General features: G+C 35.1%; 1 protein-coding gene across 2 annotated transcripts in view; it reads right to left on the bottom strand.

The window, feature by feature from the left end:
- Positions 1-1,760: 1,760 nt before the first annotated feature.
- The window catches only part of antxr1b (ANTXR cell adhesion molecule 1b), a 74,681-nt gene continuing 63,892 nt past the window's right edge, over positions 1,761-12,549 (bottom strand). For both annotated transcript variants that reach the window (XM_679053.9, XM_068224030.2), the window contains exons 17-18: positions 10,027-10,107; positions 1,761-4,082 (exon numbers count right to left, since the gene is read on the bottom strand). In XM_679053.9, the coding sequence (XP_684145.3) occupies positions 3,681-4,082; positions 10,027-10,107 (483 nt within the window). In that variant the 3' untranslated portion in view covers positions 1,761-3,680. The remainder of the gene's footprint in view (positions 4,083-10,026; positions 10,108-12,549) is intronic.

Here is a 12,549-nt window from a genome sequence, read left to right as displayed (position 1 = left end):
GAACTATCCCTTTAAAACTGAACCTGAACTATATACTCAAGTACCACAGGATCATTAATACTGATGCCTCTCGTTCAATCCCTCCTGCAAAGCTAATTAAGATGCTAATAAAACATAATTTACAAAGTCATTTAGGACAAGCAGTAAAGCCAGTAGACATTAGAATATGGCTTTTAGGAATAACAGTCAAACATAAACACACATTAGTGCAATAATTAACTCAAGAATTTTACAGTCCATTATCATCTACTCTGATTATGTCACCGTCACTCAATGTTGATGTATATGTAGTAGCCAGGCGTTCATATGTTTGCTTTCTGTGAAAATGATTTTGTGAGGTCAAAAATAAAAATCTTTGCATTGTTTATCGTACGCTGTAAAACCCAAAAAGTTAAGGTAACTCATACCATTTACCCTGTAAAAAGTGGTTAGCTACTTAAAGCGAGTAAAGCGATTGCCTTAAAAGAAACAAGTTTACTTCACAAAAATATTGTAAGCAAACCCGTAGTAGCTTGGATTTGCTCTTGTAGTTCTTGTCATTTTTATTATTATGCAAATTTAACTCACTTTTTTTAATAAATGTCAACTAATCACTTATTTTAAAACACATTTATTATATTTGGGTCTTTTTTTTCCAGCTTTTCTGTATCTAGCAAAATGACAGTAACTAAAATAAACCTGCTCTTTCAGACTCCAGGGTGTCTTCTAAATTCAATACGGGCTATAATTGTAGATTTTATAGGCTTAACAAAGCACCAAGTGTGTATTATTGTAATAACTGCAGTAATTAGTTATTAAAGAGACGTGCTAAAATAGTCTGACACTGTAAAAAGCGATTAATTGACTTTTAAAAAAAGTGAGTACATTAAGCATAATTATTAAAATTCTACTAAGCAGTTACAAGGTACAACCGGTTTACTTACAGTTAAAGTCAGAATTATTACCCCCCCCCCCCCCCACCCCCACCCCCTCTTTTGTAAATATTTACCAAATGATGTTCATCAGGGCAAGGAAATATTCACAGTATGTCTGATAATATTTTTTCTTATGGAGAAAGTCTTATTTGTTTTATTTTAGCTAGAATGAAATCAGCTTTTAATTTTTTTAAAACTATTTTAAGGTCAAAATTATTAGCCCCCTTTAAGCTATATTTTTTTCGACAGTCAACAGAACAAACCATCGTTATACAATAACTTGCCTAATTACCTTAACCTGCCTAGTTAACCTAATTAACCTAGTTAAGTCTGTAAATGTCACTTTAAGCTGTATAGAAGTGGCTTTAAAAATATTTAGTCAAATATTATTTACTGTCATCATGGCACAGATAAAATAAATCAGTTATTAGAAATGAGTTATTAAAACTAATATGATTAGAAATGTGTTGAACAAAATCTGCTCTCCGTTAAACAAAAATGAAGGTGAAAACATTAACAGGGGGGCTAATAATTCAGGGTGGCTAATAATTCTGACTTCAACTGTACTTTATGTTTGTAAAGTCAACTTGTTGCTTTTAAGGCAATTGGTTTACTCGCTTTAAGTAACTAATCACTTTTTACAGTGCAGGAAACCGATTGCAACGAACCATTTAAGTTCAAAAGCTAATCCTAATGAGTACTGTAAACTTAATCCATTTGACTAAACAAAGCAATTTAAGCACCATAACACCAAATAAATGAAGAGAACTCAAACTAAGTGCTGAAAACCCAATAAGCAGGGCCAGACGGAATCTGCGGATGTTTTTTTGCTATTTCTGCGGAGAATTTTGGTAAAAATCTGTGGATTTCTTTTGGGAGGAATTATTTTGGGAGTATCCAACGGAGTATCATAACTAAAACCTTAATATATTAAATAAAAATTAATAAATTACTGAATAAAAACTGAATAAATTCAGATTTACACATTTACTCAAGTAAATAAACAGAATTAATAATGGGCTAATAACTTGCAGAAATCTGCGGAATTCTGCAGAAAATCTGCGGAATTCTGCGCGCGCAGATTCCGTGTGGGCCTACCAATAAGTTAAGGCAACTCAAACTGTTAAACTAATCTATTTGAGTACTGTGAACTTACTCCATTTAAGTTGCAGTAATGAGGTATTAAATTAACATTACCTTCAACACTGATTTAATTTTTTTTTCAAATGAGTAGACTTAACTTTGTCAATTTTGAGTTGACTATACACTCATTTTATTTGATAACGTTGACAGCTGGGTTTTACAGTGTTAGTGTGCGTCAGTTTTGCAGTCTGTGACTTTAAGGGCCTACTCACACTATGCTATCCGTATTTCCCGGATCGTTTGAGAAGTGTGTGCTCTGAATTGGGCTCAGACACGGTTCACTTGGCTGGCCCTGGCCCGGTTGGAAGAGCGCGGTTCACTTGGGCTTTTGCGCGGTACGTTTGTGTGTGAGTGAGAAACGTGCTGCCTTGAAACTGAAAGCGAGACGTGACTTTAAGGGACTGTATCATATGGATTGATTAATCATTCTTACTGTTACAAAAGTCTTGTCGCTTATCCAAGTTTTAGGAACAACAAATAATAATGTGACTTCTAGTTGAGCATTTGGTATCAGAAGTGGTTTATATGAAAGGCAAATGCCTCTAGACACTTATTTTACCAAAATCAAATATGATCATGCCTTGATTAATAATGATTTTATCAGGACAGTAAAGTCTGACTTTGCTTAGACAGAAGTCTCATCACTGAACAGAAATAATGTCCAGTATAGAATATAAAGTCCTGCTGCAGTGGAGACAGAATGAATATTGTGTCTGACTCCATCATGAGCTTGGAGGACTGCATCCACACATCTCTGACATGACTCAAACCACTGATTAATAAAGTCTGGAATGGCAAAGAAAGTGTTCCTGCAGGACTCCCAGAATTCATCAAGATTCTTTGGGTTCATCTTCAATGCCTCCTCCTTCATCTAACCCTAGATATGCTCAATAATGTTCATGTCTGGTGACTGGGCTGGCCAATCCTGGAGCACCTTCACCTTCTTTGCTTTTAGGATCTTTGATGTGGAGGCTGAAGTATGAGGAGCGCTATCCTGCTGGAGAATCTCCTGTGGTTTGTAATGTAATGGGCAGCACAAGTGTCTTGATACCTCAGGCTGTTGATGTTGCAGATCTCTCGCACACCCCCATACTGAATGTAACCCCAAACCATGATTTTTCCTTCACCAAACTTGACTGATTTCTGTGAGAATCTTGGCTCCATGCGGGTTCCAGTAGGTCTTCTGCAGTATTTGTGATTGGGATGCAGTCCACTGCCACTTTTCCAAATAAACAACTAGAAGTCAAGTTATTATTTGTTGCTCTTACATCTGGAATCAACGACAAGACTTTTGTCAGGTAGTGTATTTCAATCTCAAACAAAATTTTCCTTCACGTTATTATTATAGTGTGGACGGAGCTAATCTAAAACCTCCAAACGCTTTAAAGAGAAAGGCAAGGTGATATTAAAGTCAACAAACCTACAAAAGAAACGTCTTAGACATGCGATTTAAGGAAATAAACACCTTAAAATGTTTCTCGACCAATCAGAATCAAATGTGCAATAACACAGTCACAATCCCATCGGCAGCCATTATCAACAGTAACAATTGCAACTTTCTAATGGCTGGACAATGTCGCTTTAGATTTCGCCGGCAGCAGCTTTTATTGTGCAAATCTCTACTCAGTCCTGGTAGTAGTGTGGTTCATCGGGACCTGGCCGTGGCGGTGGGCGGGAAGGGGGCGGAGCTCTTGCGTGTGGACCCTCATCAGGGGGCTGAGACAAAGGCGATGAGGGTGGAGGCAGAGTCACACTGATGCTCAGACAGGCAGGTGGAAGAGCTCTGGTTGGAGGAGGAGTGTAAGGAGGCGGGGTTATGGAGTCTGGGGGTGGAGTCAATGGAAGAGGAGGCAGGATCGAGTTTGGAGAGTAGGCGGAGCAGCGTGGAGTGGGCGGGAGTGTACCCTGTGGTACAGGAGGGCATCTGCTGTGGGGCAGGCTGTAGATGGGGCTGGACGGGTTGTTGTAGTGCGGGTATCGAGGAGGCGGGCAGGATTTCACACGGGTCAATTTCATACAGCGACCCTACAGAGTGAAATAAACAGCAGTTTAAATTAAAGCTTAATGTGGTTTTGCAGTTGGCATGTTTGTTTTATTAAGTGTGTTTCTTTAAGTTAAAAAGTCTATATTGTTAGTCAAGGGTTATGGTTCATATAAATGCTGTTCTTTCAATCCTGAAAAAAATTGCAGCATATTTTTTACAAAGCTATAAATGGTTTTAATGTTAAGAATAATCATTCTTTAACTATTTCAGTGTCTGTCAATTATTTCAAATTGACATTCAGTTGAAATTTTAAATGCAAAGATGACAGTGTTTGTTATGTAACTTGACACAAACAAATACATCACAACCTGTTATAGTCTTTGTCATGACAACTTGACATTAATAAGACAACAAGAATTGTCATAAATCTGTCATAAACATGATCCTCATGTTAAATATGTCGTGGATTTTATAAGTGTCATTAATATTTTTCCTATTTCCTACAGTGGAAGCTGAACTTGTGGTTAAAATGTCATTAAATATTAATGATGCTGTTATAAAATGATTTGACAGACTTTGAGACACTTTAATAGCAAATACAGTTTGTTCAAGAAAAATATTCATGTTTACAGTTGAAGTCAGAATTATCAGCCTTATTTTTCCGTTTTAAATATTTCCCAAATGATGTTTAACAGAGCAGGAAAATTTTCACAGTATGTCTGATAATATTTTTTCTTCTGGAGAAAGTCTTATTTGCTTTATTTGGGCTAAGACAAAAGCAGTTGTTATTTTTTTAATAAACATTTTAAAGTCAATATTATTAGCTCCTTTAAGCTATATTTTTTTCAGACATAGAACAAACCATTACTATACAATGATTTGCCTAATTGCCCTAACCTGCCTAGTTAACCTAATTAACATTTACATTTAGTCATTTAGCAGACGCTTTTATCCAAAGCGACTTACAAATGAGGACAAAGAAGCAATTTACACCTAGTTAAGCCTTTAATTGTCACTTTTAGTTGTATAGAAGTGTCTTGAAAAATATCTACTTAAATATTATTTCCTGTCATCATGACAAAGATAAAATAAATCAGTTATTAGAAATCAGTTATTAAAACTATTATGTTTAGAAATGTGTTGAAATTTTCTGCTCTCCGTTAGACAGAAAATGGGGGGAAAAATAAACAGGGGACGAATAATTCTGACTTCAATTGTATGTACAATTATAAAGCCTCATGACAGTCATGTTTATGACAGATTTATGACAAGTGTTACCAGTCAAAATATACAGATTTTTTCTTTTATGACAACAAGCATTGGAAAATTAAGTAAAAATCATGTTCTACAAACAATAAATATATCATTTGGTTGGTAATGTGCATTGCTAAACACTTTATATAAACATAAATCAATGTATAGTCAATTTTCTTCACTGTAAAAAAATTAAAAAAGTTGAGTTAACTTAACGTTTTTAAGCAACCAGCTGCAAAGATATTTTGAGTTTATTAAGCTTCAGTAGTTGTAGTTGTGACAAATTATTCCATGAAGTGTACAATTTAAAAAAACATTTTGATCCATTTCAAATGTTGCTTAGTGTATTTTAAGGCATTTAAAAATGATTTTATTAAACAGTCATCACTATAAAAGTGTGATCATCTAACACAGTGGTCCCCAACCTTTTTATCATTGCAGACCGGTAAACGATTGACAATTATACCGCGGACCAGAGGATGACAAGCTAACAAAACATTGCTGCAATTCTAATACAAGTTTTATTTACAGAGAAAATTACAAAGCACTGCAGTGTTTGGGTGTTCTGTGTCTGCCTGGGATAATTAGTCTACCGAAATGTGCATATTCCATACAAGATGAAGCTGATTCTTTAGTTCTGGTCACGTGACTCATGGTGTGCTCACAGAATTCGTTCAACTGGGTGCATCTGGAAGGCACGCGCATCCATTAGAAATAATGAACTTGCGCTAACTCTAGAAAAGATGCGATATGCGAACCGGCCACCGTCATTTGCGATCTACAGCAGTTGAATTTCTTTTTGCACAGCATGCTGGATTCACCTGATTTGTTGACAATGTGGACCCATTCCTTGGCAGTTCATGGGTCCTTTTTCCCCTAAGCAAAGAAACTTTCCAAAGACGTCTGTTTCTTACTCATTTTGCTGCTTGTGGCTTAAATTTGGGCGCTCAAGTGACTAAGATTTAAATGAGAAAATAGTCATTTTTCAAAATAAAAGATTTTTCAAAATAAAAGACCGGTACCGGTTTGCATTAGGAAATATAATGCATTTAAATTCAAACCAGATGATGCAAACTACAAAATTTGAACTAAATGTAATTTATGACTCTAATGAATTTTTCTTGTTGTTAAAATTGTACTTTCGCATAGTGATTTTAGGTTATAATATTAAATTAGCTCTAGTTTTGGTTTTGGTACTGACTAATCTAATGCATTCACATATATCCTATTGTATAGCAATAAGTAGCTAGACTGCAAACTCTAATGGCGGACGGCTGCTTCTCACTCAGAGTTGTTTATGCTAATGAGGAAGAGATGGTCACTAGTGGGCGGGGCTTTCCCCCTCTGATGACTCGTACAAAGGGAGAATGTCAATCAAAGTGTTGATCAAGTGCGATTATAAAAGATAAACTAATAAATGTTCACCATTAGACGCTGATTATATTCACACACTGTTTCCAAACAACTGTGTTTAAACCCTGTATAAACCCGATTTTTGCATAATAGGTCCCCTTTAAAAGATGAAGGAAAGTCAGCTTTCTTTTAACCTCTTTAAAAGAGTCCCACATTATGGCTGCGATTTACAAACACAGCATTCGTGAGATGGTTTCAGTACAGTTTCGTGTTGTCTTGTTCAAAACAGTTTAATGAGTCAGCAGAAGCTTTTACGTTTGCCTGTGAGGATTGAAGGCAGTCTGACCGCTCCAAGTGTGAAGGCTGTCAGATTAGTGTCCAGCATTCCTCCGTTTACCAGCTCTCTCTGATGGGAGGTGTATAATGCTTTAAGCAGAGAGCGCTCCATTCACTGCTACTGGCGGCACTTATTGCTCACAGCTGGCCTTCTTTCATCTTCACTGTACCACACAATGCTTTTCATCTGCCTGTCACAATCTGCCTGATTCTACAGGAATCCAGAAAACGGCTTTCTTTTACCTTATATGGAGATAGAAACAGATGTCTGTAGTCCTGTTTAATGGCATTTTTCTTGAACTTAAAGGGGAGCTATTATGCAAAAATCACTTTTAGGGGTTTAAACACAGTCGTGTGGCAGCAATGTGTGAATATAACCAGCTTCTAATGGTCAAAGTGTATTCATTTATAATCACACTTAATATAAACAGTTTGCAGAAACACTTTGATAGACTATGGAACAAAATCAGTGCCGAAAGTATTGAATTAAAAAGCTTGTTGAATAGCTCAAACTGAAAAAAAGAATACACCGAATTAACAAGTTCTTGCATTTTAATGACTTGAATTCCAGGGTTTGTATTTCAAGGTCCTGAAATTTAACATAGCTGTTTAATTAAGCTGTGAATATTCATTCATTCATTCATTTTCTTGTCGGCTTAGTCCCTTTATTAATCCGGGGTCGCCACAGCAGAATGAACCGCCAACTTATCCAGTAAGTTTTTACACAGCGTATACCCTTCCAGCCGCAACCCATCTCTGGGAAACATCTACACACTCATACACTACAGATAATTTAGCCTGCCCAATTCACCTGTACCGCATGTCTTTGGACTGTGGGGGAAACCGGAGCACTCGGAGGAAACCCATGTGAAGGCAGGGAGAACATGCAAACTCCACACAGAAACGCCAACTGAGCCGAAGTTTGAACCAGCGACCTTCTTGCTGTGAGGCGTCAGCACTACCTACTGCGCCACTGCCTCAGCTGTGAATATTTCAACTAAAAATATTTCAAACATGTTTTCATACTTATGAAATTCAAGAACTTAATAATTCGGTGTATTCTTTTTTTCATTACTTTTTTTCATTAGTACTTAATTTTACAATTGTGACTACTCTGTTGTTTGTTTTTCATCCTATAGCTCTATTGTGTAATGTTGTTTGTCTCCTTGTTTTGTAAGGGGCATGAGTCAGAGCAGTTGAAACACCTGATGTAAACATGGTATAGCCTGATTAGAAGTGACCTCGTATGCAGTACAAGGGAGAAACCAAATATAAGAGAGAGCACACTCTGTTTTCGGTGTCTCACTCTGCAGAAACTGTTGTTGCTGTATGATTGTGACCTTCTTTGCAAAGAATAAACCGAGAGAGCCTCGTTAAAGAAAAATTGCCACTACAGTCTTAAAATGGGAGGCATTTGGATACTATTTTAACATTAGAAAATTTTTAAAAAGAGACCTATTGTGTTTCTTTCACTCTAATATGACAGTGGACACACTATACCGACAAACAGTTCTGTCCAAACAGCTTACAAAAGATGATTTTCATCATAGGTGCCCTTTAACATCAGTTTACAATTCAGGAAAAATTAAGGGGCTCTATTTTGATGGTCCATGCGCAGAGCGCAAAACGCAGGGCGCAAACGCTTTCAGGGCGTGTCAGGACGCGTTTTTGCTAATTTAAGGACGGGAAAACCTGCTTTGCGCCGTGGCGCATGGGCTAAAAGTGTTGAGTTTATTTTCTTAATGAGTTATAGGTGTGTTTTGAGAATAAACCAATTATAGTCTCATCTCCCATTCCCTTTAAGAGCCAGCTGCATCGCGCCAAGAGCACATTCGCTATTTACATGACGCAAAGTAAGTCTAAGTGGAAAAAATGAGCATTTCACAAGCAAACAGTTAACAGTTTATTAACAGAAAACTGTTAAACAGAGCATCTACTGCATGAGAATGAGAGATAATGGATCTACTTTCAAATTCGCTCTTGGATAGGGAAACCTTTACGCACAGACATCAATTAGTCTATAAATAATTAATTGTGTTTGTTAAGCGCAAATATTCGTTTCAAAACTATTTCTAAATTCAGTTCTAATTTCCAGCAAACGAATAAATGAACAATGATGACCAAGTGTGGTCCAAATACTGAGTTATATCCTAAAACACATGCTGTGCCCCATATGGTCTAAAACCTGACAGGTGGGCAAATCTAAGCTTGTTTTTAATAAAACAAATATAAATATGGATATAATAAATAATACTGCTAATAATAATAACATTACACAAAAGCAAATTGTTATGAATGAACTGAAAAAGCCTCTCGAGATGAAGAAGACATGAAAGCAGTGATTTTTCATATTTATGTAGGCTAGAAAATAATATGTTTTGTAATATTTTAATCCTTTATATTTATATCCTATATCTATTCTTATTATATCCTATATATATCCTTAATATTTACATTTTTTCATATGTAAAGATATTTGCCTATTGCTCTCTTGTGTGTATTAAGCAGTGTGTAAGCGAGGCGCAACTCTGCGCTGGAGTTTAGACCGGGTTAGTTTTGGTCTAATGAAAAATCTATTATAGTTTCTCAAAATAGCAACGCGCCAGTGGTCCACCTCAGAACGCCTTCCTTTTTAGACCAGAACGCCTATGAGCGCACAAATGAGCGCTAATGCATTTGCTATTTAAACAGCGTAGCGCAATGCCTCAAAACCACTCTTGCACCAACCTGAAACTACCAAAATACTATTGCGCCACGCCTTGCGCCACATTGCGCCAGGTGTATGATAGGGCCCAAGGACTTAGAGCAGCAATATATGCCAGTTTACTTTAAGCTACTTTACATTTTATTATTGGTCTAATTTTTAACATTCAATTAAATAATAATATTTATGAACAAAAATAACGAATAATCATGATCAGTGCAATTACATATTTCCCCAGATTTGTTCTGGCTATTTGGTAATGATATTACACACACACTTTCATTATCTTGTAATAATTTCTAGTTATTTTCTCAACTGTATGCCGTCGAGTTTCTTACCTTCTCTCCAGGCTGAGGTCTCATCACAGACACACGATCATATCCTCTCCTGAGCCAAACCCACAGAGCGTCAAGCTTTCCCTGTCAATCACACACACACACACACACACACACACACTTCTGCTTAGAGGAACACTTCATCAATAATGCGGAAATAATTGTGAGAGTCAAATCAGTAACTGACTACACAGAGGAAACCGAGGCACGTGTGTGTGTGTGTTGAATCAAATTACATGCAGGTTGTTAATTGACAAGATTGTCATTTTCTGATTTCAGGGTCTGAATTAAAACACACACACACACACACACACACACACACACACACACACACACACACACACACACACACACACACACACACACACACACACACACACACACACACACACACACACACAATGGGGTAGAACAGAGATTAAAATAAAGCCAGAGCTCTTTTAATTGGATTTTCATGTCTCTAATTCTTCACATAGGGTTTTCAACTCAGTGACTATTAAAATGTCTTAATATTTGGAGGTGAAAATCACTCCCTTTAGCTGTCAGACCATATTCACTGTTAATATTATCATGTATTGAGCACTGGAAATGTCACATAAATTATAAATATAATAAAAGGTTAGTTTGTTTAATGGTTTTACATTCTCTAATGTGTTTTAATGTACAAAACTGCATGCAGTTTATATATAAATTGTATATATTGTATTTTACTTTTTGCAGTTTCACAAAAATTTATGGGATGGATTTTACTCTAAATGTTAGCTACAAATCATTAGCAGTGAGCATTTGTTGATTGATTGATTGATTTTATTGATTGATTTTATTGATTGATTGATTGATTCATTCATTCATTGATTGATTCATTCATTCATTCATTCATTGATGGATTGGTTGATTTTATTTATTTGTTGGTTGGTTGATTGATTGATTGATTGATTGGTTGATTGATTGATTGATTGATTGATTGATTGATTGATTGTTTGATTGATTGAGTGATTGATTGATTGATTGATTGATTGATTCATTCATTCATTCATTCTTTCATTTTTCGTTAATTTATTCATTGATTGATTGATTGATTGATTGATTGATTGATTGATTGATTCATTTATTGATTGATAGCAAACAAATGTTTCCACTGACAAAACCATCAACTTTTTCAGAGAGAACCAATTAAAAGATCCACCAAGTGACTTATATTTGTTTGTTGATAATTAAAGCTTTTATTATAAATTAAGTAAACGTTTTTAAATATTTGACAAATGTATTTTCTTTTTTTAAATACAGAGTTAGGTGTTCTTAAATGAATCTTTCTTCGCTCTTCAAGACGTATGTTTTTTGTAGTAAATTCATTGTCATTTGTGGGAATCATTTCTATTTATGTCAGCTACAAATCAGGCATTATTTTTAGTTATTATTTATTTTTACTCTACACTTTTAGGCATTTTTAATGACACATTAGAGACACATTTTGAAACATTTTTAGTGACATTTAATACTGTTTTAATTAGTACACTTATTGCGTAATTTCATTTTTATTGGCACTTCTAGTCGCTGTTTGTACATTTTGCAGCAGTTTCATAGAAATTTATGAGATGGATTTCACTCTAAATGTCAGCTACAAATCAGCAGTCTTACTTTTTGCAAACAAATGTTTCCACTATGACAAAACCTCAACTTTTTCAGAGACAAACTATTAGAAGAACCACAAATCAAGTGTTTTTAATTAAATAATAAAATAGCTTTTATTGTTAATTAAATAAACATTATTATTTGACATTACTTTTTTTAATTAATACAGAGTTAGGTGTTCTTAATTATATCTTTCTTCACTCTTGAAGACACTGTTTATGTATTTTGTAGTAAATTCATAGTCATTTGTAAGAATCACTTCTATTTATATGTCAGCTACAAATCAGGCATTTTTTTTAGTTATTATATATTTTTAATCTACACTTTTTTACATTTTTAATGGGACACATTTAATACTTTTAAATTACCACATATATTGTGTAAATTTATTTTTATTGGCACTCTGAGTCACTGTTTGTGCATTTTGCAGCAGTCATAGAAATTTATGAGATGGATTTCACTTTAATAGTCAGCTACAAAGCAACAGTCTCACTTTTTTTGCAAACAAATGTTTCCACTATGACAAAACCTCAACTTTTTTTCAGTGTAGCTCAACAGAGATTACCTATTAAAGAAAATTACAGTTGCACAAATATAACAAAACTGTCGTTATCACGATAATGGTATATGCAAAAGTGTAATGAGGGAAAACAAATGTGAGGATCCAGATGCTGTCTTTCTATCACATTACTTTCCAGAAAAAGTAACTTAAAAGTAACTCTAAAGTAATCTATCACATTACTTTCCAAAAAAGTAACTCAAAAGTAACGAATCACAATACTTTCCAGAAAAAGTAACTTAAAAGTAACTCTAAAGTAATGTATCACATTACTTTTCAGAAAAAGTAACTTACATTACTTTTCAGTTACTTTTATCACATTACTTTTCATAAAA

The sequence above is a fragment of the Danio rerio genome, chromosome 10 (assembly GCF_049306965.1).
Source record: "Danio rerio strain Tuebingen ecotype United States chromosome 10, GRCz12tu, whole genome shotgun sequence".
NCBI lineage: Eukaryota > Metazoa > Chordata > Actinopteri > Cypriniformes > Danionidae > Danio > Danio rerio.
The sequence above is the reverse complement of the archived record's forward strand: the minus strand, read 5'-3'. Positions and strand labels throughout refer to the sequence as shown.